The sequence below is a fragment of the Rhinolophus sinicus genome, chromosome 17 (assembly GCF_057876585.1).
Source record: "Rhinolophus sinicus isolate RSI-liver-muscle chromosome 17, RSI-T2T, whole genome shotgun sequence".
Lineage (NCBI taxonomy): Eukaryota > Metazoa > Chordata > Mammalia > Chiroptera > Rhinolophidae > Rhinolophus > Rhinolophus sinicus.
The window spans coordinates 174,828,669-174,849,999 of record NC_142517.1 but is presented as its reverse complement, the minus strand read 5'-3'; the positions used below and the strand labels follow the sequence as shown (position 1 = coordinate 174,849,999).

General features: G+C 42.0%; 1 protein-coding gene and 1 pseudogene across 4 annotated transcripts in view; both read left to right on the top strand.

Annotated features, from left to right (window-relative positions):
* Nucleotides 1-9: 9 nt before the first annotated feature.
* On the top strand, nucleotides 10-19,519 carry LOC109452041 (josephin-1 pseudogene; annotated as a pseudogene). The gene is made up of 2 exons (XR_016019575.1): nucleotides 10-10,832; nucleotides 19,477-19,519. The product of XR_016019575.1 is annotated as a josephin-1 pseudogene (transcript).
* Nucleotides 12,871-21,331, top strand: part of HIBCH (3-hydroxyisobutyryl-CoA hydrolase) — a 75,707-nt gene continuing 67,246 nt past the window's right edge. The window contains exons 1-2 of one of the 3 annotated variants that reach the window (XM_074339398.2): nucleotides 12,871-13,064; nucleotides 19,477-19,519. In XM_074339398.2, the coding sequence (XP_074195499.2) occupies nucleotides 13,039-13,064; nucleotides 19,477-19,519 (69 nt within the window). In that variant the 5' untranslated portion in view covers nucleotides 12,871-13,038. The remainder of the gene's footprint in view (nucleotides 13,065-19,476; nucleotides 19,520-21,331) is intronic. The other 2 variants (XM_019740711.3, XM_088793802.1) reach the window with 2 other exon arrangements.

Sequence of the window (21,331 nt, the reverse complement as noted above, 5' to 3'; positions counted from 1 at the left end):
ATATATATATATATATACAATGTTTTGACACTGAAATGTTTGCTTATTGTGATTAATCTCATGATCCCACAAATGAAATAACGAAATGTTATAAATGGAAAGAAAACATTGGAAAATTAGAACATACACTTGTCTCCTGGTTTTTCTGTTTGTTTGTGTTTTGGTACTACTTCACATAATTTCTCTCTTTATACACAGTTTTCCCCCTCTTTTTCCGCAAGAAAAGTTAAATATATTACCTGACCTATACAGTTAAATTTTATCTTGGAAATAGCAACAAATACATGTCAGCAGATGCTTCTGTGGGGACCAATGAGTTAAATGAAAGTTGCAGACCATTGCTTGACACCAGGACGAGGACAAGGAAGCTAATTCCCAGTCACCGGTCACTTCTTCACTGCCGTTTCCGGTCTCCAGCTCTCCATCCCTTAAGTTAGTCATAATTATCTTCCGGGTAAGTATGAAGGTTTGTCCTCAATATACTCCTTAGTCTAGGAGACCAGCCTACAACAGTAGCAATCTATAAATTGTTGTTGTTGTTGCTGAAGTAAAAATTTAAAAGTTAAAAACAGAAATATTTTATATCACCATTCACCATCAATCTTTAATCAGCTGCAAATTATTTCCTACCTCATCCACATTGAATCTTAAAAACGTATGGCAAACATTGATGTCTTCCACTATCTTTTTGCTCTAACTCATTTGTTCCTGAATATAGGGAGAAGTTATATAAATTTCAATTGAGTTTACCAGTAATATCAGGGGATGAGTCATTTTTCTTTTTCAATTTAGGATTTGGAGGCAAAAATCTCAAAGTAGGATTTCTGATCATAGTAGCCGCACAATACCGATATTAACAATTTTCTCTTTCCTTTTCCTTACAGAAAGGAAAAGGCTTTCTCTTTTCCTTTCTTTTCTTATCTTCCATAGGGAAAGCAAGTATAGCATTAAGAATAGTAGAAAGCCTCACCAACCAGAACAATATAAAAGTGACTCTCAAAAGGACTCGAAGTTTTCCTACATGAGTGGAAAAACATATTATTTTGACATATTCATTTGATTTTATTTCTTCCCAAAAGAAATATCAAATATTAAGGAACCTAATGTTCATTGGGGGAATATATGCATACTTTAAAACAACTTTTAATCTAATTACATGTTATTATTACAAATAATTCTAGGAAACCCAGAATTGTTGAAAGGCCATAATTGTTACAAAAGATCTACATGGTTACACAGTTTTCTGTGGGACTTGATAACATCACAAAATTTGTAACCCAACTTACCAAAATTCGTAGGGCAGGTCAATTTACTTATTTACTCAATTGATGTTTTAGTGGTAATTTTAAATATTTATTGCTAAACTGAGATCCTCAAGATGCTATGTATATAATATGCATATTTTAAATAATGAAGATAACCTTATATTGTATATTAGAAATGTGAAAATTACTAGAAATATACAAATAGACATTTTAGGATTACTATATACCAAGGCTTATATTATTTTAAAATACAGTGCAAAGTCTTTATAATGTCAGTGTTATATTTTATGATGTGTATGTAAGTGTTATGTATGTATTTTATTTTAATTATTAGGGACATAATTTGGCATATAATGTATCAAAATCATAAAATGTATTAAAGCTTTTTTCTAAGAAATCTGATTTGACGGGAGCACCTTATAGAAAAACATAAGCCTTTCAATCTTCTTTGATGTGGTAGATTCACAACCTGGTAGCAACTCACTACAAACCCAATGCATGTAGTAAAGAAAAAACTCATCCAAAGGGTATTTTAGGAATTACTTATAAAGAAAAATATAGTAGGTTTTGTGTAATTTTTTTTATTTCCTTAAAACTACTTTTATTTTTGTGATAAAGCAATTATTCTGAACAATAGAAAATATAAATAATTATAGAGAACTACTGAGTTACCCATATTTCCACCATCACCAAGGATAACCACTGTTAATATTTTGGGTATATAGTCTTCTAGAATGTTTCTGTACATAGATACAAATATTTTTTTTCTAAAAGAAACCATATTTGCATTTAAAATTTCCTATTAATGCTCCTATCTCTATCAGCTGCTATTTGAATCAATACCCGGGCCGTGGATGCCTGGTTGATGATCTGAAAAATAAGCCATCATTGCCTACCAAGCCCATGTAATCTCGGAACCTAGTAACATCCCCAGTATCCAAACAGATGATGAAACTAGAGAAAAGCAGACGTTCCATAGCCTGTGTGAGATTCCATGTGGCCAAAGAAAGAGGGAGATTGAGAAGAAAGGCACCCAAACATAGCTCAACTTCTAAGGTTTTTAATAGTGAGTGATGCCTTACTTCTTGGCCTCCAGTCATATGACCCAGTTTCTGTTGTTTAGGAAGATACCTGGGACTTGGTGCAGTTGGTCTACGTTCTGTGCATCTTGTGGTTGGTCCTGGCCAAATGGGTACCCTGAGATCACCACACTCACAGCCTTGGGGTGGTTAGTCGTAGGTTAGGATGAGGTAGTTATAGGTTAGGCTCTTGCCTTGCAGTTTTGGCAAAGAAGAACATTGGTGTCAAAATGCTCCTCCCACAGAATCCCACTTGGCAAAATTTTGGGCAACTCAAATATAAAAAGAAGGTGAAATGAGTGGGTTTCAGCACCCATCCAAGAGGTGTGAAAGGAAAAGGTGGAGAGTTGAGCCTTAAAACTTCCTACCCAACCAAAGGGCAAAGAAGCAGGGCAGTGCTAACCAGGTAGCACAGACCACAGTGGTCCTTCCAGAAGTGAGCTATCAGGACAGGTAGAGTAAGCATCTCCTCCTGGCAATGGCACAGATCCTTGATTGGTGGGGAAGCTTGGGCAAGTGGATATGTTGGGGGTGGGTGCACTGAGGGGGCACAACCCAACAGTAGTCACCTTTTTGCCTGCTTCTTCAGAGCCTTTCATTGATTACCGATCGTTGATTTCCAACAAGGGAAAGTACGAGGGAGTCACTTCCCTGCCTTTCAGTCTTGGTATTGGCTTCTGGATAATTCACATGTTGTGGCTACTTAATTCACGGAGCATCTGTACTTTTCACAAATAAATTTTACAACCGTATTTTTTCATACCAATGACAGTTTTATATTGATTAAAATACACACAGTTATTTGTACACAAAATTTATTAATTAACTAGTATATCAAATTTGTATGCTTGTTTATCAGTCCCCTGCCCTTGGTTTTTGGAAGATTTAGACCACATACAAGCATCAAATCCTATCCTCAAGGAATGTACAATTTGTTTGAGAGAGAAAATTAGCATTCAACAAATAAGCAATAAGTGAGCTATGAGCTATGTATATTGAAGAAGTGTAAACTGAATTCAGGAAAAGAGCTCAGTATAGGTTAGAGTAAGAGACACCACAGGAAGATAAGACTTAGGATAGGCCTTTGGGATGGAAAAATTTTAAAAGAGGATAAAACAAGAATGCCTTTTTTGGTGTGAGGACCTGCGTGAGCCAAGACACAGAGGCACAAAACAAACATGTGCTCAGGGACATCCAGGAGAGATGTGTATGACAGGAATGAGAGCAGGGACCTGGGAAATAAGATTGGGTATCTAGTGGAGCCCTGTTTCTGTTGCCTCAAAAGTCAGTCAGTTTGAATTCAATGTTATAGCTCGCTGCTGTTCAATAATAGTGTCACCTATGTAATTTAAAATTTTCTACTAGCCACATTAAAAAATAGAAACAGGTGAAGTTGATTTTAACAATATATTTTCCCTAGTGCAATATATCCAAAATATCATTTTAACATGTAATCAATAGAAAATTAATCAATAGAAAACATTTTTTGCTGCTTCCGTTGTTAAATTTAAAAAAAAATCAGTTCTTCAGTTACACAAGCTGCATTTCAAGTGCTCAATAGTCACATGTGTCTAGTGTTAGACAATATAGCTAAGGCAATGATGAGATTATACAGCAGCCGAATAATACGTCAAAAGTGGTATCTTAGGAATATTTGTTGTCAATAAGACAGTGAATTGAAGGATGTAATGGTTGAAAGAGAAGAGAGAAATTAAATCTGGAATGAATTACATGTGAGTACCAGAATGGTATTGTGGGGTGTTAAGAGGATAGAGAGCATTTGAGAGATGTTTTAAAGAAATAATTAGTATGCCTTGATGACTGATTGGCAATGTGAACAGAAGAAAAAATAAAAGCATTCAGGAGTGGCCGCCAGCCTCCGAACAGCCCTCGATGATCCTTGCCTCTTACTACTAACACCCTCATGTGGTCCCCTCCCACACTGTACCAGGGTGATCTGTGTGACCAATAGAAAAGGCATTGTGATGGCATGCGCTTTCCCAAATTAGGTTATTATAAAAGATACTATGGCTTCTGTCTTGGTGGTTTCTATCTCTTGGATCACTTGATCTGGAGGAAGCCAGCTGCCACATTGTGAGCAGCTCTGTGGAGAGGCCCGTGTGGCAAGGAACTGCCGCCCGACAAGCCCAAGAGTGAGTCTGGAAGTGGGTGCTTCTGCCCTGGCTGAGCAGTCACATGACTGCAGTCCTTGCTTCCAACCTCAGGAAAGACTCAGCCAAAACCACCCAGCTGAGCTCTCCTTGATTCCTGAGCCACAGAAGCTGAGAGAGATAATAAATGTTTGTTGTTTTAAGATGCTAAGTTTTAGGGTAATTTGTAACAGCAATTGATAATGATGACATCAAGCAATAATGAAATGATAACCCAATTTAAATACGGGCAAGAGAATTGATCCGCCACTTTACAAAAGATGATAATAAGCACAAGAAAAAGTACTGCCTATCATTAGACACCAGGGAAATGCAAACTAAAATACACACCAGCAGGCTAAAGTGAAAAAGACTGACAACACAACATATCGATGGGGATGTGGAGCTAACAGAATATACAGTTAGAATATACACTTAGAATATACAGTTAGAATATACACTTAGAATATACTGTTAGAATATTCACTTAGAATATACAGTTAAATGGCTTTTAGTATAGTGCAACCATCGTCACAATACATTTTAGGATATTTTTATTACTCCAAAAAGAAGCCCTATACCCCTTAGTGCCACCTCTAGTTGTCCCATCACTCCACCCAAATGCTAGGTCACCACTAGTCTACTTCCTGACTCTACACATTTGCTTATTCTAGCACTGATATTAATGGAGTAATGTAATATATGGTCTTTCATGACTGGCTTCTTTACCTTAGCATAGAATTTTCAAGGTTCATCCATTTCTAGCATAAGTCAGTATTTAATTTCTTTTTATTGCCAAATACATTTCATTGTATGAATATATCACTTTAGAAAATCCATCATTTGATAGCTATTTGGGTTATTTCCACTTTTTGGCTGTTATGAATAATGCTGCTATAAACATTTGTGTGGATTATGTTTTCATTTCCTCCTGGGTATATATCCAGGAGTGGGTCCAAAGGTAACTTCATTTTTAACCATTTGAGGGACTGCCAGACTTATTTTCCCAAATGGCCACAGCGTTTTATGCTCCCACCACAGTGTATGAGGATTCCAATTTCTCCACATTTTCACCGACATTTATTATCAGTCTTTTTGATTGCAGCCATCCTGTTGGGTGTGAAGTCATACCTCATATGGTTTTGATTTGCTCTTCCCTGACGGCTAATCATGTTAAGCGTCTTTTTCATATGGTTATTGATCATTGGTACATCTTTTTTGGAGAATGGTCTATTCAGATCTGTTGTACATTTTTTAACTGGGCAATTTGTCTTTTTCATTATTGAGTTGTAATAGTTATTTACATATTTTAGATACAAGCTCCTTATCAAATATATCATTTGCAAAAATATTTTCCATTCTGTGGGTCTGCAACTAGAAATCTTATCTCAAAGTAATACAAACACTTTTGGAAAAGGTCTTGGGTTACATTGCTTGTTCAAGGTCACTAAACTATTAACTAGTGTTCAAATGGCAGGTCAGGACTGATTACATAATTTGCAGGGGCTAGTATAAGATGAAAATGCGGGGCCCCTTGTTCAAAAATTATTAAGAGTAGATCATTAAATCAAATTCAGGGCCCTTCTAAGCATGGGGACTTGTGTGACACAGTTTGCACACACACTAACAGGGACAGGGAAGCTTTGAATCTTGGGCTAAGCTTTTCCAGTAAAACGTGCTGGGTCAGATGACTCATTCGTTTATTGTGCACACTGAATGAGACATGCTGGCAATGTCAGGTTGTGATCTCAAATAGTGATGTCCTATAGCCATTTAAAAACTGAATTGCAAATAAAAACAACTACTTGTCCTTCAAAGCCCAGTTAGTGATACTTTCCCCAAGTATTTTAGCTAGAATCTCCACAATATTCTATGAAATTCCTCTTCCTAAAAGCATCCTCATAACATTTTTTAAATTTCCCCATCTTTGAAATGAGTCAAAGGTTTAAAGACTTATCAAACTTGTTAATATATGTATATATTTTTCAAAATTGCATTTTGGTCCATCTCACAACTCATGTGATAGTTGATATTTATCATATCTTGGCACCTCAGTTAAAACCTTGAATTTAACATTCTGTCACAGTGTATTATATAGCAAAGAGAATAATTTATCATTATGCATTCCTGTCTTTTCCACCAGACCATAGGCTGGGACTGTCCCAATCATCACATTCACTTTATTCAGGTTATCACTCATTTTGCTGTCCCAGAAGCGCTTTCCAGACCATCCCTTTTCTGCCTACCCCCACGACCCCCCCACTCCGGTTCAAGCCATTGTTTCTCAGTCTAGTTGTGTAGGACACAACTCCTTGGTATTATGAACCTGGCGCACAGCTCACTGGCCCATGTGGGAATCGAACTGGCGACCTTGGTGTTAGGAGCACAGCGCTCCAACCACCTGAGCCACTGGACCAGCCCTTCTACCCATTTTCAATATGAGATAGAGACAAAGATAGTATCTTATTGTGGAATATAAAGTTCACAAAGGCAGGGTGATCTTTTACTTTTTGTTCCTTCTGCTATTTCTAACCCCTCAGAGTTCCTAGCATAAGTTATAAAAAACGAACAAATAAAACTGAGTTGCAGGTCAGAAGTTCCTTCTGTGATGCCTGTTGCTTGTCCTCTGTTCAGGGTGTATTTGGGAATTATATCTGACCCAGGTTAGAAAAGTGATTTTTGATCAAAGACTTGACAGCATCTTCTGAAATGTCAGGGAGCTAAGACTAACTCTTTTAGCTTCCCTCTCTCTGGAATTCTTCACCGAATTCCTTCTTTCTGTGTCAATACTTTAGTGATGATAAAATGTTTGCTGCTGGGCATCTGGGTGTGTTTGGATGCAGAGGAACATTTTTCTGAATCAATTTAATAGTGGGTCCTAGTGGATGAGTTAAATCTTGTTTTCATTTCAAAGTAAGCTGCTTTCTGAATAATTATACTTTCATTGATAACAGTAACTTTTAGTTTAGTTGGTGAAGACATATACTGTATCACGTTTTAATGAGACAATTCTTGTCTGTCATTGAGGAAGAGTTGGGTATCTACAACTTCTCCCCCAAACTGGAAATATCCCCATCCTCATGTGAAAGGGTTAGGAATAGACTATATGTTGGATTAGAAATAAACGATAGCAATGTCCTCCTGTTATCAAGTGCATTTCAGCTGTTTGAGTAATCAAAGGAAAGAATACTAAATTTACATTTTTAATTTTAAAAAGGTTAAAATTCCATAGGTGCCCATCTGTTAGCTCACTGCGCGTGGCCCAGGGGATGGGCCACAACCCCAGGTGGCAGAAAAGGTGAGTTCAGCTTTCCGAAGGAGCCGGCCCTCTTGGCCTATCCCCTGAGGGGACAGAACTGCACCCAGGCTGACGGAGAGCCTCGCCCCACGCCCAGCAAAGCCTGGGATCCTGCTGGCGTTGGCGGGCCCTGGCGAGCTGCATTCTATCCCCCACCTAAGCCTTGTCTCCTGAATCAGTGGTGTTGTGGTTGTAAAGAAATGGAAGAGGAGTAATGTGATCGATTCCGTTCTGTCCTCCTGCATTGACGCCTGGTTGGCTTTAGCAGAGAGGAAAATACAGCAAGAAAATCATGGTTTTTTTTTGGGCGGGTGGGGGTGGGAGTGGGAAGGCAGGGCTGGAGAAGAGAACAAGTTCTTAGATTTTATATGACTTTTTAAAATTCGGTACTTTGACAGTGGCAGTGAAATACACTAATCCAAAAATTATTTTTCTATTGGGAAGAGAGAGGAAAAAGAGGAGGATTGTTTTTCCTTTTGATTCCAACATTTTCTCTTCATGACAAACCGTAAGTCTGGACACTAAAAAAATAAGATATACCTCAGGAATCCTGAAAAGACTGAGAAGCTTACATTTTTCTTCAGGAGGGAAGGGTGGGGTGTTTTTAGCCCCTCTGGAACCTAAAATGAAACACACAAGTTGTGAGCCATGGAAAGGAGACAAGGTCAACTCTGAATCACCCCCACAAATCTGCCATGAGAAACAGAGCTGGGCGCTTTGTGCCCTGTGTGCCCTCAATAACATCTCCCAGGACAACATTGCATTCACCTGGGAAACGGTGTAGGAGATTTTCCAGAGGTTGTCTCCAAACAACATGATGACCCCCCACCCCAAGAAGAGAACGCTGGGAAATGGGAAGTACGATGTGAACATCATTATGGCAGCACTTCAAACCAAAGGCTATGGAACTGTTTGGTGGGCCGAGCGCAGGGATGTCAGTGCCATTGCTCTCACTAAAGTCATGGCTTCGTCATGAATCTACCCTCCAGCCTGTGCTGAGGGCCACTGAAGTTGCCTCGCAAAAGGCAGCACAAGGATCTGTGTTCAAGAGACAGGTAGTGCCTACTCCACCCTTGATCCAAATGGAAGATGCCTGCCCAAGTGGATTGGAGGCGAGAGCGAGCTCAGGAAATTCCTGAAACATCATTTGTGAGAAAGAACTGTGAGCAACCCCCTACATTCTTCATGATGTGCTGTGGCCGATACAGTATGTCTGTCCTTGCCACTTCCCCAAACATCTCATCGGGTTTCCCCCCTCAGATTTGACAGTGCAATAGGCCAGATGTGTGGACTGTTACAAGAACCAACCAGCGTTGCTTGTTCCTGGGAAAGGAAGGTAGGAGCTCTGTGCTTAGAGCAAGGGATGGAAGACCTTTGTTTTATTTAAGAGAGGAGAGAAGAAGATGGGTCCTAGTGTATGCCCCCCTTTCCCATGAGGACATGACAGAGGCTCTGCTGGAGTTCACTGCTGCTCTGACTCACCTGGGGATGCTGCCTGCATTTCCTCTTTCTGGCAACTAGTGGGTCTGAAGACACAGTGCATGCAAAGCCCAGGTGACTGACTCAAAGGGCGCAGAGCAAAAGGGCCTCTTAGGAAACCATCTCCAAAAACGCCAGCAGCAGTACAGCATGCCTTCTCCAACCCTTAATGCCACCCCTACACCATTTTTAAGGTTGGTTTATGGCCATTCTTGGAGTTTTATAATGAAAAGTTCTCCGATATTCCACGGTAGTTGAATCCTGCAACGTTCCATCTAGCGTAACAGGGTGAGCTCGATACCTACATGGCCAAAGCCAGGCTGGGGAAGGTCTGGTGACCTGTGTGCCTCATTCCAGCATTGTCCTTATCACTTCATTACATTGATTTAGGAGGCTCTGGTGCACAAGTTACGCAAAAGGGCAGTTTTCCCAGTTGACCCACTCTGGCAAAATCAGCAAAAAATGTCTGCCTTCAACATCAAATTCCATTAGTTTAAGACAGAGTTGGGTGAGGAAAGTGTTGTGAAGATAAGGTTCTCAGAGATTAAGAACAGCTACAATCAGAAGTCACAGGCTCGGGATCACTATAGTGACAGGAAGCAGAGCCCTCAAGTTGGATGGTTTATGTGCGTTGTTATAGGATCTGGGTTTGTGACCTTTCTGTAGTTTCTTTTACAAATCAACTGAGAATTTACCCGTCCCCTACCTCTTTAAATAGTTGTAGGACACTTTTCTCCTGTAATTTTAGTAAACTAGAGAAGGAGGGGGAATAACACGTGGAGTCATCAAAGTGGTTGTGGTGGCCTCAAGACAGGTGGGCAGGCAGGGATGGCCTGTCTAGCCCTTACAGATCAATGGTCTTGGCAGATCTGAGAGCTGCCCACTGGCCAGACTTCTCTCCAGCAGCAAAGCCAGCCTGGGGCTTGCATATCAAACCTGAGGAAGCTTAACAGGACAAAGCTGAGGCTTTCTCCTCCCCAGTGATTGGACTGCATGTTTACACCAGTGCTTTTTCTGCCCATGTATCTTCAATCCGACAAGGCTGTTTTTTGTTTTGTTTTTTTTAGGTGGAGGCCAACAAGCGGCTACTGCATTACACCTGAGCAACTGGCTGCAGTCCCTTCTACACCATTTTCTACACCAGACTTGCTTGGAGCACAGGGAGCTCTTTACCCCTGCACATTGACATTCCAACCACCACCAGCCAGAAGTTGCAGCCAACCTTGCTATGGGGACAGAGTCCCAGAGAGCAGTTTCCAGGCTCTCGGCCTCACGTGGAAAGGTGCTGGCCCGGGTAGTAGATGGCCATCAGCTGTTACCGATTAGCCATTAGCCACTGATATAACTGCTGTGGCTCAGCTAGCAAGCACAGATTGCAGTTAGCAAGGGGTTGGTTGGCTGGCAGAGACACAGATGGCAGATTATGGCTAGCAAGTGCAGTTAGCACGGGGGATTGCAGTTAGCAAGTGAGGTTGGCACGCAAAGAAGCAGACGGCAGATTGCGGATCATGTGGCTCCTGCTTCCTGTGTCTCTAACCCAGCCGCCGGCGAGAATATAGTGGTATGACTCCCCTATCTATGGCTCCATGGGTGTTCCTTTTCAGCCTCACCATATCCTGCATTCTTATGTAGGGAGCAGGACCAGAGACTCCGCGTGAAACACTGCATGACACTTGCTGATTGTCACAAGCAGGAACTTGGGTCCATTGGTACTGTCAGTGATGGTGAGCCATTTCTGTGAAGAGGAGAAAACTCCTCTCTGCCAATCTGTTTGGGCCTGTGCAAATGGCACTTCAATGGGACTCCATGCACTTAGGAGTCCATGAGCCAATGGGATATGCAAAGACACTTAAACATTTCAGGGGTAGTGTGGGGACAAAGCCAGGAGTGCAGTTTCCAGGCTCTCGGCCTCACATAGAAAGGTGCTGGCTCAGGTAGTAAATGGCCATCAACTGTGATTGGATGGCCTTCAGCTGTGGCTAGTGAGCCGTCAGCTGTAACCAGTGAGCCATTGGCCACTAATATAACTGCTGTGGCTACGCTAGCAAAAAAATGGGGGCTAGCAAGAAGATGGTGGCTGAGCTAACAAGAGCGGATTGCAGAGAGGCGGATGCTGCCAGCAAGAATATAGTGGTATGACTCCCCTACTTATGGCTCCATGGGTGTTCCTTTTTGGCCTCACCATATCCTGCGTTCTTGTGTGGGGAGCGGGAGCAGAGACCCTGCCGGACGCCCTGCACGACAGGTAGCTTCTCCCTTCATATCCAATTCGGGTGCTTAAGAACAGGAACCCATGCTGATGCCCAAGGGCAAAAAGCCCCATTTCCTTTAAGGAAGGGGGCAGGCCGGATGTAGGCTTTTTTTTTTTTTTTTTTTTTTGCTTTTATTCCACCTCCCCTTTTTTTGTTGGTTTTGTGCTGGGTTTGTTTACAAAAGATATATTCTGTTTAGCCAAACATTAAAAATGGAGAACTTCGTTGTGGGGACAGAGCCCCAGAAAGCAGTTTCCAGGCTCTCGGCCTCACATAAAAAGGTGCTGGCTCAGGTAGTAAATGGCTATCAACTGTGGCTACTTGGCCGTTAGCTGTAACCAGTGAGCCATTGGCCACTAATATAACTGCTGCGGCTACGGAGGAGAGTCGGAGGAGAGTCGGAGGAGAGTCGGAGGAGAGTCGGAGGAGAGTCGGAGGAGAGTCGGAGGAGAGTCGGAGGAGAGTCGGAGGAGAGTCGGAGGAGAGTCGGAGGAGAGTCGGAGGAGAGTCGGAGGAGAGTCGGAGGAGAGTCGGAGGAGAGTCGGAGGTAGGTTGGCAGAAAAGCGGACAGCAGGTCACATGTCCGGTGAACCCAGGCTCCAGTGAGACCATAGTGGTATGACTTCCCTACCTATGGCTCCGTGGGTGTTCCTTTTGGGCCTGGCCACAATCTACGTTCTTATGTGGGGAGCGGGAGCAGAGATCCCACTTGACTCCCTGCACGACATTCGTACATAAAAAATAATAATTTAAAAAGGTTAAAGTTCCAGAAGAATTTTTCATTACAATTCCTGCTAATCAAATTAAGCAGGCCAAGCTTAGCCCACCTAGGCTTTTCCCCACAGGGCCTCTAGAAAACAATGTGCTTCCTCCCAACCAGCCCATGTCTGCTCTGTGCCGACAGCCTCAGCCCACCTCTGGCCCCGCCTCCGCCGGCCCCGCCTCCGCCGGCCCCGCCTCCGCCGGCCCCGCCTCCGCCGGCCCCGCCTCCGCCGGCCCCGCCTCCGCCGGCCCCGCCTCCGCCGGCCCCGCCTCCGCCGGCCCCGCCTCCGCCGGCCCCGCCTCCGCCGGCCCCGCCTCCGCCGGCCCCGCCTCCGCCGGCCCCGCCTCCGCCGGCCCCGCCTCCGCCGGCCCCGCCTCCGCCGGCCCCGCCTCCGCCGGCCCCGCCTCCGCCGGCCCCGCCTCCGCCGGCCCCGCCTCCGCCGGCCCCGCCTCCGCCGGCCCCGCCTCCGCCGGCCCCGCCTCCGCCGGCCCCGCCTCCGCCGGCCCCGCCTCCGCCGGCCCCGCCCCGGCCCATTCCCCTTCTCCCGTCCTGAACCCTTTCTGTCAAGCAGTTCTCGCCCCGCCCCTCTGCGACGCATTGCGTCAAGTCCTGTCGTGGGCCGCTCTGGCCGCCTGGAGGACTTGTCATCTGTGTCCGGTAGCACACCGAGGCAGTGGGCGGGTCTGACGCGAGGAGTGAAGAGCCATCTGGGAGTACCGCCTGTGCTGCTTTGGCTTGCAAGTGTTTTCGCGATGAGGTTGTGGGAACTCATGGCGAGGTGAGTGAGTGAACGAGCGGGCGGCCTAGCGCAGGCTCATCTGCTGTGCTTGCTCGCAGAGGTGAAAAAGGATCAGGAGTGGGGACTTCCTGGCCTGGAAGTTTCGAATCGTCTTGCAGGAGGTGCAGACCTCAGATTTGACACCCTACCTGGCTGGAGCACCCCCAGCCCTCCTGTGTGACTCACCCTTACTCCTTCTAGCACCTTCTTTGAAGCATCACCTTCTGCCACTCTGGGTCTTGGTCAGCCTTGACCCTGCACGCCTTTCCTTTTGACCCCAGTTTCTTTCCTAACAGTTGAGTATAGTTTGGGGGACACACAGGGTTTCAACTTGGAGGAATTTCGTGGCGTATTTCGTGCTCATGCTTTGCCAGTGGTTGCACCTGTGCTCGTGGTGTGACTTTAGTGCTCAGCTCTGTTGGATGGGATGGTCACAGTCTTAATACAGCTGTTTGGAAATTCCAGGCTAGTGTTGCGGACACATAACGTAGCTTGGTGGAGTATGTCTGCAATATTGTGTTTAACTTTTGAAAGTGCTACTGAATGCATCTTGGGCTCAGCTGAGGAAATCGGAGAGCAATCATTTTAGGAAGTTAGGCTACATCAGTCTTGAAGCCTACTGCCTGTCCCCACACATTACCAGGTAGCAGCTGTGACCACATGAAGAGAGAACCATCTTATTTCCTCCACGACTTAAATTCCTGGGTTCTTCAGTCTTTGAGTTTGCCTGGTGGGGCAGGAAGGAGAGTGGTTCTTTGATTTAAGAATAGTTACTGCTTTCGGCGAGTGTGTCTAGTTGCTTAACATTGTATTCACAGACCTGGTTCTCAATAAATATTTGAACAGAAATGGAAGAATTGCTTTCCTTTAAAAAAAAAAAAAATACCTTGAAATTAGTGTGTCCCTTTCCCTGTAACCAGCTCACAGAGACCTGGTAAATACTAAGAAAATCAGTACATGTAATCATTGCTGCTGATTTTTTGAAATTATGAGCAAATTCCAAATTATTTGGGAAATAAATTGGGAGACACTTTTATTAACAAAGTTAACTAACTAGGAAACGAATGTCATTCCCAGTGGTTGACTTTTTTCCACCCCCACGTTTCAAGGTGCAGACTAGGTCAATCCTGGAGTAGTTTGGGGGCTTTGATCCGAGATGCCTTTTCCAGGGCCAGCCCTGGAGTGGGTATTACCCTAGGAAAACACAGCCCTGAGCCCAAGGTTATCCAGCCTACAACGTCCTAACCCACAGATGTATTAATAAATAGTATGCCACAGAGAGTGTTTCTGAAAGGAAATAAAACCTCTACTGTGGTTAACATTGTTGGGCAATCCCTCTTGAACTCCAGCTTCCTTGGCTTCCCTGGCATTTTCTTGATTTCCTTTTACCGCCCTCAACTACGCATCTTGCCCTAGTGCCATTTCAGCCCTTGGAAATTTCCTTTGTTCCCAAATAAAGCGCCGCTCCAAAGATAACTCTCAAATTTGTATTTCTAACCTTGATGTATCCTGAGCTAGTGGTGGGTGGTCAGAACCATCTGACTGTCTCATTTGCTTCTCAACTATAAATTTGCACATAAGTGCAACCTTCACTCAGTATCTGCGCTTGCAACTTCATGACCCTGTCATTCTTCTAGATTCCTAAAGTTATCTGAGTTCTCCCACACTCCCAGTCGTTCTCTTCCTGTTGATTCAAATATGAGCAATCTCCTCAAATTTATCATTTTGTTCATATCACTTGTTCATTTTGCAGAAAGTTGATTGGTGGACTTAACTCTACCCATTTTGAATCTGCACATGACTGCCGGATTAATCCTGCTAAAGTTTCCTTCATTACCTGCCATTCCTCTGTTCAGAAGCTCTCAGAGATGTTTCTGAAATTAAGTAAAATAAAAGTTCCCATCCTGGGTTTCAAAGATTTGGCCCCAATTCATGAATTCAACAATACATTATGTTTTGTTCTTGTTTCTGGGATATTACCCTGTAGCCAACCTGGACTACTTGATGTTCTTAATTGTCTGAAAGGAAAACAGGTAATGAAACAAATATTAAAACAAAAGTAATACCTAGTTACCAACTCTGATAAGTGTCTTAAAGGAAAAGTAGTTATGAGAGAGCCAGGTTTGGAAAGGAAGCTGGGACCTTCTTTAAAGGGGTTGATCTTTAAGTTGTTAATAGTACTCGTTCCCTTCTCTCTCTACTCTGTACTCTGTTTCACTACATTGTTTTGGTTCTTCTTAAGCTGCCTCTTTTCTCTCTATTTTACTTCTACGTAGTTGTTTCTGAAGGCTCAGTATTTAATTCTCTGTTATGTTTGTTTTTCCTATACTAGGAGTCACAAACCAAAATGCAGAGAGAGGCTAAGACAGAAGCATTGAGTGATGCTGGTGGGATGGCAGCAGTGCTCTGTCTAAAGGAGGTGGCCTCTCAATTGTAGGCATTGTTGCTATTATAAAATGTAGATCCAGGGTTTCCCATCGCTACCAAATTTTCTGGCAAAGCTGGAAAACTGCACTTTAGGTGAAATCTCTTGATTTTTAAATGTTAGTAGTTTTAAAATGTTGCTGACCAAACCGAACACATTTGTAGACGCAGGCTGACTTCAGGCCACTAGTTTTTCACCGCAGGTTATTTCTCAGCTATTCTTCATAGAGAGCTCAGTAATTGTGCAAGTGCCTTCCTAGCATGTCTTTAATCCTAACTTTTCTTTCAAGTTTGTCTTTTTTCTCCAGTTGATGTTGAATATTTCTATGTAATGTCAGTATAATCTCAAGAAATTAAAAATGAAATTCATATTTTTCCTATAAACCAGCTAGTTTCCTTCTCAACCTTTTCAGTACCTATATTCTCATAGCTATCCTGGCTTGAAATCTGGGAGGTTTGTTTTTGGCATAATTGTTTTCTTTATCCGTTGAGTTTTTACTTCATAGTAACTTTTTATAAAATCGTTCCATTCTTTTTCCACAGCTGCTATTCTTCATTAATTCATCACTGAGTTACGTGGCCTTGTACTTGATTTTCTGCTCCATTCACATCCTACCTTGCCTATTTCTGCTGCAGTAAGCTTCATTAAGGACTGTTTTCATTATATCATCATCTTAAACAGTTCCATGAAAAGTTGTTTAATTATGTGAGCCCATGTGTGTTCTGTTGGATAATTTTTAAAATCCCCTATGATAATGTTCTTATCCTTTTAAGACAGTTGTTTTTAATAATAGCATGTATCAGAATCACCTAGAGGGTTTGTTAAACACAGATTTCTGGGCCTCCCCCCCATAGTTTCTGATTCAGTAAGTCTCGGATGGGGTCAAGAATTTGCATTTCTAGCTACTGCTCCCAGGGGATGCTGATGTGCTGGTCAAGGAACCAGACTGAGAACTGCCCCAAGCAGCCAATTTGACCACAACCTGAAGGAAATAAGCCTGATAAAGTGAGTTAGTAAACTAGCAGTAGCTGAGTTGTGCATGCCCTCTTCCCCTGCACCAGATGACAGTTTTGGAGCCGATAGGAGGGAAACAAAAGACCATAAATCCAGAATTACTTGGGGATTCTGAATATTCAAATACATTTTTGAGATTCAAAAGTTAATATCAGATTTTGAATAACAGCTGAGTATGAATCAGAACAAATAGAAGCAATATGATTCTATAGAATCTGGCAAGGAACTTAGTTGTTCTTAGGTGTGTATTCTGTTTTGTTTTGTAGTAGTTGGTCTAGAGATTTTTGTGACTTATGAATGCTATGCTCAGTGCTTTGCACCTGCCTTTAGTAGGTTTTTGTTAACTTTCTTTGAGTGAAATAAAATCCTGTTTCACAAATAAAACTGGGACTTGAACCTAGGCCTGTGTTGCTTGGTGTACTCGCTATGTTGCAGGCGGTACTTAAACTGTTACATAAAACTTGCCTGCCAGTCTGGCAGCATTGGCTTTAACCTTGAACTGGCACTTGGGTACTGGCCTCATTAAGGAATTCAGGTTATTCTTATCTAAAGAAATTAGTGCTTACATTTTTTTGATACTTAGAAAAACTTCTATAGAGATAAAATTGAAAAATTTAGAAATGGTACTGCAGGGTACTGTAGTTCAGATTTTAAAAGTCTATATGACAACTCTGTTTAGAAAACATCCCTAAATAAGCTAGGATCTGTCACTTCAGTCTAATTTTTATAAAATATTGATTGTAAGGATAACTTGTCTGCACACTGGAATCATTTGAGGGAGGGTCACACAGAATACCTATGCTTGTGTCCCACCTCCAGAGTTTGATTTAATTAGTCTTGGATGTGACCTGGTCCTTGGAATGTTTACAAGAGTCTCCAGGTGATTGTAATGTGCAGACAAGTTGCGGAATCGCTGGACTAGGATGAGAATATTTTACTTGTGGCAAGGCACATTCAAAATACTCTACTCCAGGAATGTGAAGTGTGACTGATGTAAACAGATAGTGCTTTTCCCGCCCCCTTTTTTGTAGTGTTGATCCATATGTAAAAGGGGAGTGAGGTAAATTCTGAAAAGTAAATTGGATTACAAATATTTTTATAAATTCGGTCATCTAAGATGTGGTTAAAAGTGGTAACAATGGTCATACTGCTTTTTTTTTTTTAATGCCTCAGCTAAACTAATGCCCCTCAGACAATCTCAAAGTATCCTTGAAAACTTAATCAGCATATTTGCAGTTCTGTCAGGTAGTATATGTAGCTACACGTGTACTGTCCTTATCAAGCTGCTGCCGCTACTGATTTGTCCTGTCTCCATACACCTTACATTTCACCTCTTGTTTAGCATGCATCCCAGTGCCTTCTAACTACAGTATTTTTATATGCAGCTCTCTCACTGTACTGAGTTCATCAGAGGCAAGAGTGATGTGTTTTGGGGAACTTCTTAAAAAGGCCCAAAGCATACAGATACACAATTTAATGAGTTTTCACAGTCTGAACATACCCATTTCACTGGCCCATGGATCAAAAAACAAGAGTACCAGCATCCCAGAAGCCCTCCTCATGCCCTAGGTTACTTTTACTTTCTTACTTAATTTTTAAGTTCTTAAATGTTCTATTCTGAAGTCTGTCGCTCAGTGAGCTCTTACATACTTGTACAGTCCAGTAACCATCATCTGGGTAGAGACAATATCCAACACTCACGGTTGCCTCATGCCCCCACCCTCCACCATTCTGACTTCTGTAATTACTGATCTCTTTTGTCAAACTGTGTCATAAGCTTTGTATTCTTAGCCTAACAAACACTTTTAAAACAAAATTAGAAGTATTGTACTTACTGTTTTGTAGTCTGCTTTCTTTTTGTAACTTCTGTCATGACTGTTTTCCGTATGATATGTATTATTTAAATGTTTCTAAATATTTTTATTGACTGTGTGATGTTTCTGTATAGATGGCAGTTTTAAATACATTCCTATATTGTTAAATATTTACTTTGTTTCCAGTTTTTCCCTTATATAAATAATTATTGTGAACATCTTTCTAAACAAACCTTGACCATTTCTCTGAGATTTCCTTAATATAAATGCTTGTGGAATTCCTAAGTCTAAGGGTATGATCCTTTTAAAGGTTGTGGATATGTATTTCCAGATTGCCTCCTGGAAGGGCAATACCAATTTATATATCTTACAACATCTGTGAATGCCTATTGCATCCTTACCAAATTTAAAAAAAATTTAATAGAGTTTATTTTTTAGAGCGGTTTTAGGTTTACAGAAAAATTGAGCAGAAAGTTTTGACAAATGTGTAATGATGTGTCTCTGCCATTACAATTACACAGACTAGTTTCATTACCCTAAACATCCCATGTGTTCCATCTATTTTTCCTTTTCTCTGACAACCACTGGTTTTTTCACAGTCTCTATAGTGTTTTACCTTTTTCAGAATGTCCCATAGTTGAATCATACAGTATATAGCCTTTTCAGATTGGCTTCTTTGCTTAGCAGTGTTCATTTAAATTTCCTCTGTCTTTTTGTGAAATGATAGCGGATTTCTTTTTATTGCCGAGTAGTACTCCATTATATAGATATAACACAGTTTGTTTATCCATTCATCTATTGAAGGACAACCTCTTGGTTATATCTGTGCCTTGGCTATATGAATAAAGCTCCCATAAACATGCATGTGCAGGTTTTATTGTGGATGTTAGTTTTCAACTCATTTGGGTAAGTATCAAGGAGTGTAATTGCTGAATCACGTTGTGAAGTGTGTTTAGTTTTGTAAGACACTGCCAGACTGTCTTACAAAGTGGCCGTACCATTTGTTTCTACCAGCAATGAATGAGAGTGAAACTTTTTTAACAACTTTTTTGTTTCAATACGTTGTAGAGGAGGCTAAAGCAAAAGGGAGTATAGTATTTATACATTGAAACATGACTACTGACATTACTGTGTTCATTGAATTCTACATTTGTTTCAGGTTTAATTCATTCAAAAGGACTAATGTCATACTACAACATTTGGTAAGTTTGGACTTTGATTTTTCTGGCATTATTAAAGATGTATAACTTAAAATGTCATTGTTAGGGAAATAGAGTAATACTGGCAAATGTTGACCTTGGTATACCATGGTTCCTAATTTTATAGTGTCAAGACTTGACAAATATAACTTGTAGGAGGTGACATAAGGTTATGAATAAGAGTTTGGATCTTCATATTGGAATGCCTGGGTTTAAATAACGGGTCTACTACTTGGCAAATTACTTGGTTCTGTCAGCCTCCTTTTTGACATACAAGTATATAAAATGTGGAGATGGTGTCCACCTTAGAGTGCTTATGAGTAATAGGTAATCTAGCGTAACTTTTGGCATGTAATAATAATTTTATACACGTTAGCTACTATTGTACTAATAGTTCCCGGTCAGAGCTTAGATGTCCTAGTTTATCACATAGCAGGGAAGAAATAATTTTTATTCATTTTTTATCTCTCTGCTATAGACTGAATGTTTGTGTCACCCCAAATTTCATGTTGAAATCTATCCCCGAAGTGATGGTAGTTGGAGGTGGGGACTTTGGGAGGTGATTAGGTCAGGAGGGTGGGGCTCTCATGAGTGGTATCAGTGCCCTTATGAAACAGAGTCTAGAGCGCGTCCTCACCTCCTCCGCCTGGTGAAGGAGGACACAGTGTGAGGACAGCCATCTACGAACCGGGAAATGGGACCTCACCAGACACCGAATCTACAGGAGCCTTTATTTTAGATTTTCCAACCTCTAGAACTCTGAGAAGTAAATGTTTTGTTGTGTAAACCACCCAGTCTGTGGTATTTTTGTTACAGCAGCCCTTATATTTCCTCATACAGCCCGACAAGTATCTTGCAGATAAAAATGACAAGTCACTCTGATATTGTACTTAACTGTATTGCAGGTGCTATTCTAAGGACTTGATATGTATTAGCTAAGTTGATTCTCTTTATAGTCCTGTGGAGGAGATTCTACAAATCTGTTATCTGCAGTTCTGAAACTTCAAAACCAAAATTTTGTAGTTAGTTTTTAGTAAATGCTTTTGGGGGCAAAATATGACTTGAATGTACTTGAAGCTTTTCTTGTCTTTATCCTAACTAGTGCAAATATTCATGGTTTGGTGGGGACGTGTTAAAGCATTTGACTGACCCAGACTCCACAAATGAAGATTGGCCTATCCCTCCTTCCCCTTATTAATGTCAGTCAGCTGATATACATGGGAGTGGAGGAGTTTCCTGGGAAAAGAACTCCGAACAATGTCAGTGATTCATATTTCAACATGCACACAGGTGGAATGGACATGACAGATTCTGCCCCCCAGGGGCTATCGTGTCCTGGGGCATAGGCCGCAGTGAGAGAAGAAGGTAACCAGACTTCGCAGGGTCTGTAGGCTGAATGGTTCTAGGCCACGAGGTTGGCTTTTCCACGTGCATCAGAGACAGAGAGGCTGCACCCCACGCAGTCCTGTGACCCTCCTAAGAGCCCATAGAGAGAGGGAGAAGCCTTTTTATTTCATGCCAGATGGGAAAATGCCACTGACGGCAGCGCTGTAGGCAATTATGAGAAGTGAACAGGGCAGGGAGACAGATTTGTTGGGTAGATTTATTGGAAAAAAAATTTTTTTTTTAACAAGTTGAGTTAGGGGTGCCATGTGGTTAACTCCTGTGATAAGAAAATCCTGTGTAGCAGGCATTTACTTGGAATAAGTCCTGGGCCTCTGGAGCATACAGAGTGAGATGAGACGGAGGCTTTTGTTTTGTAGGCCTCCACTGCCTGCCTCCACTGCAGCGTGGGACTCACCCAGAGCCCTGCGC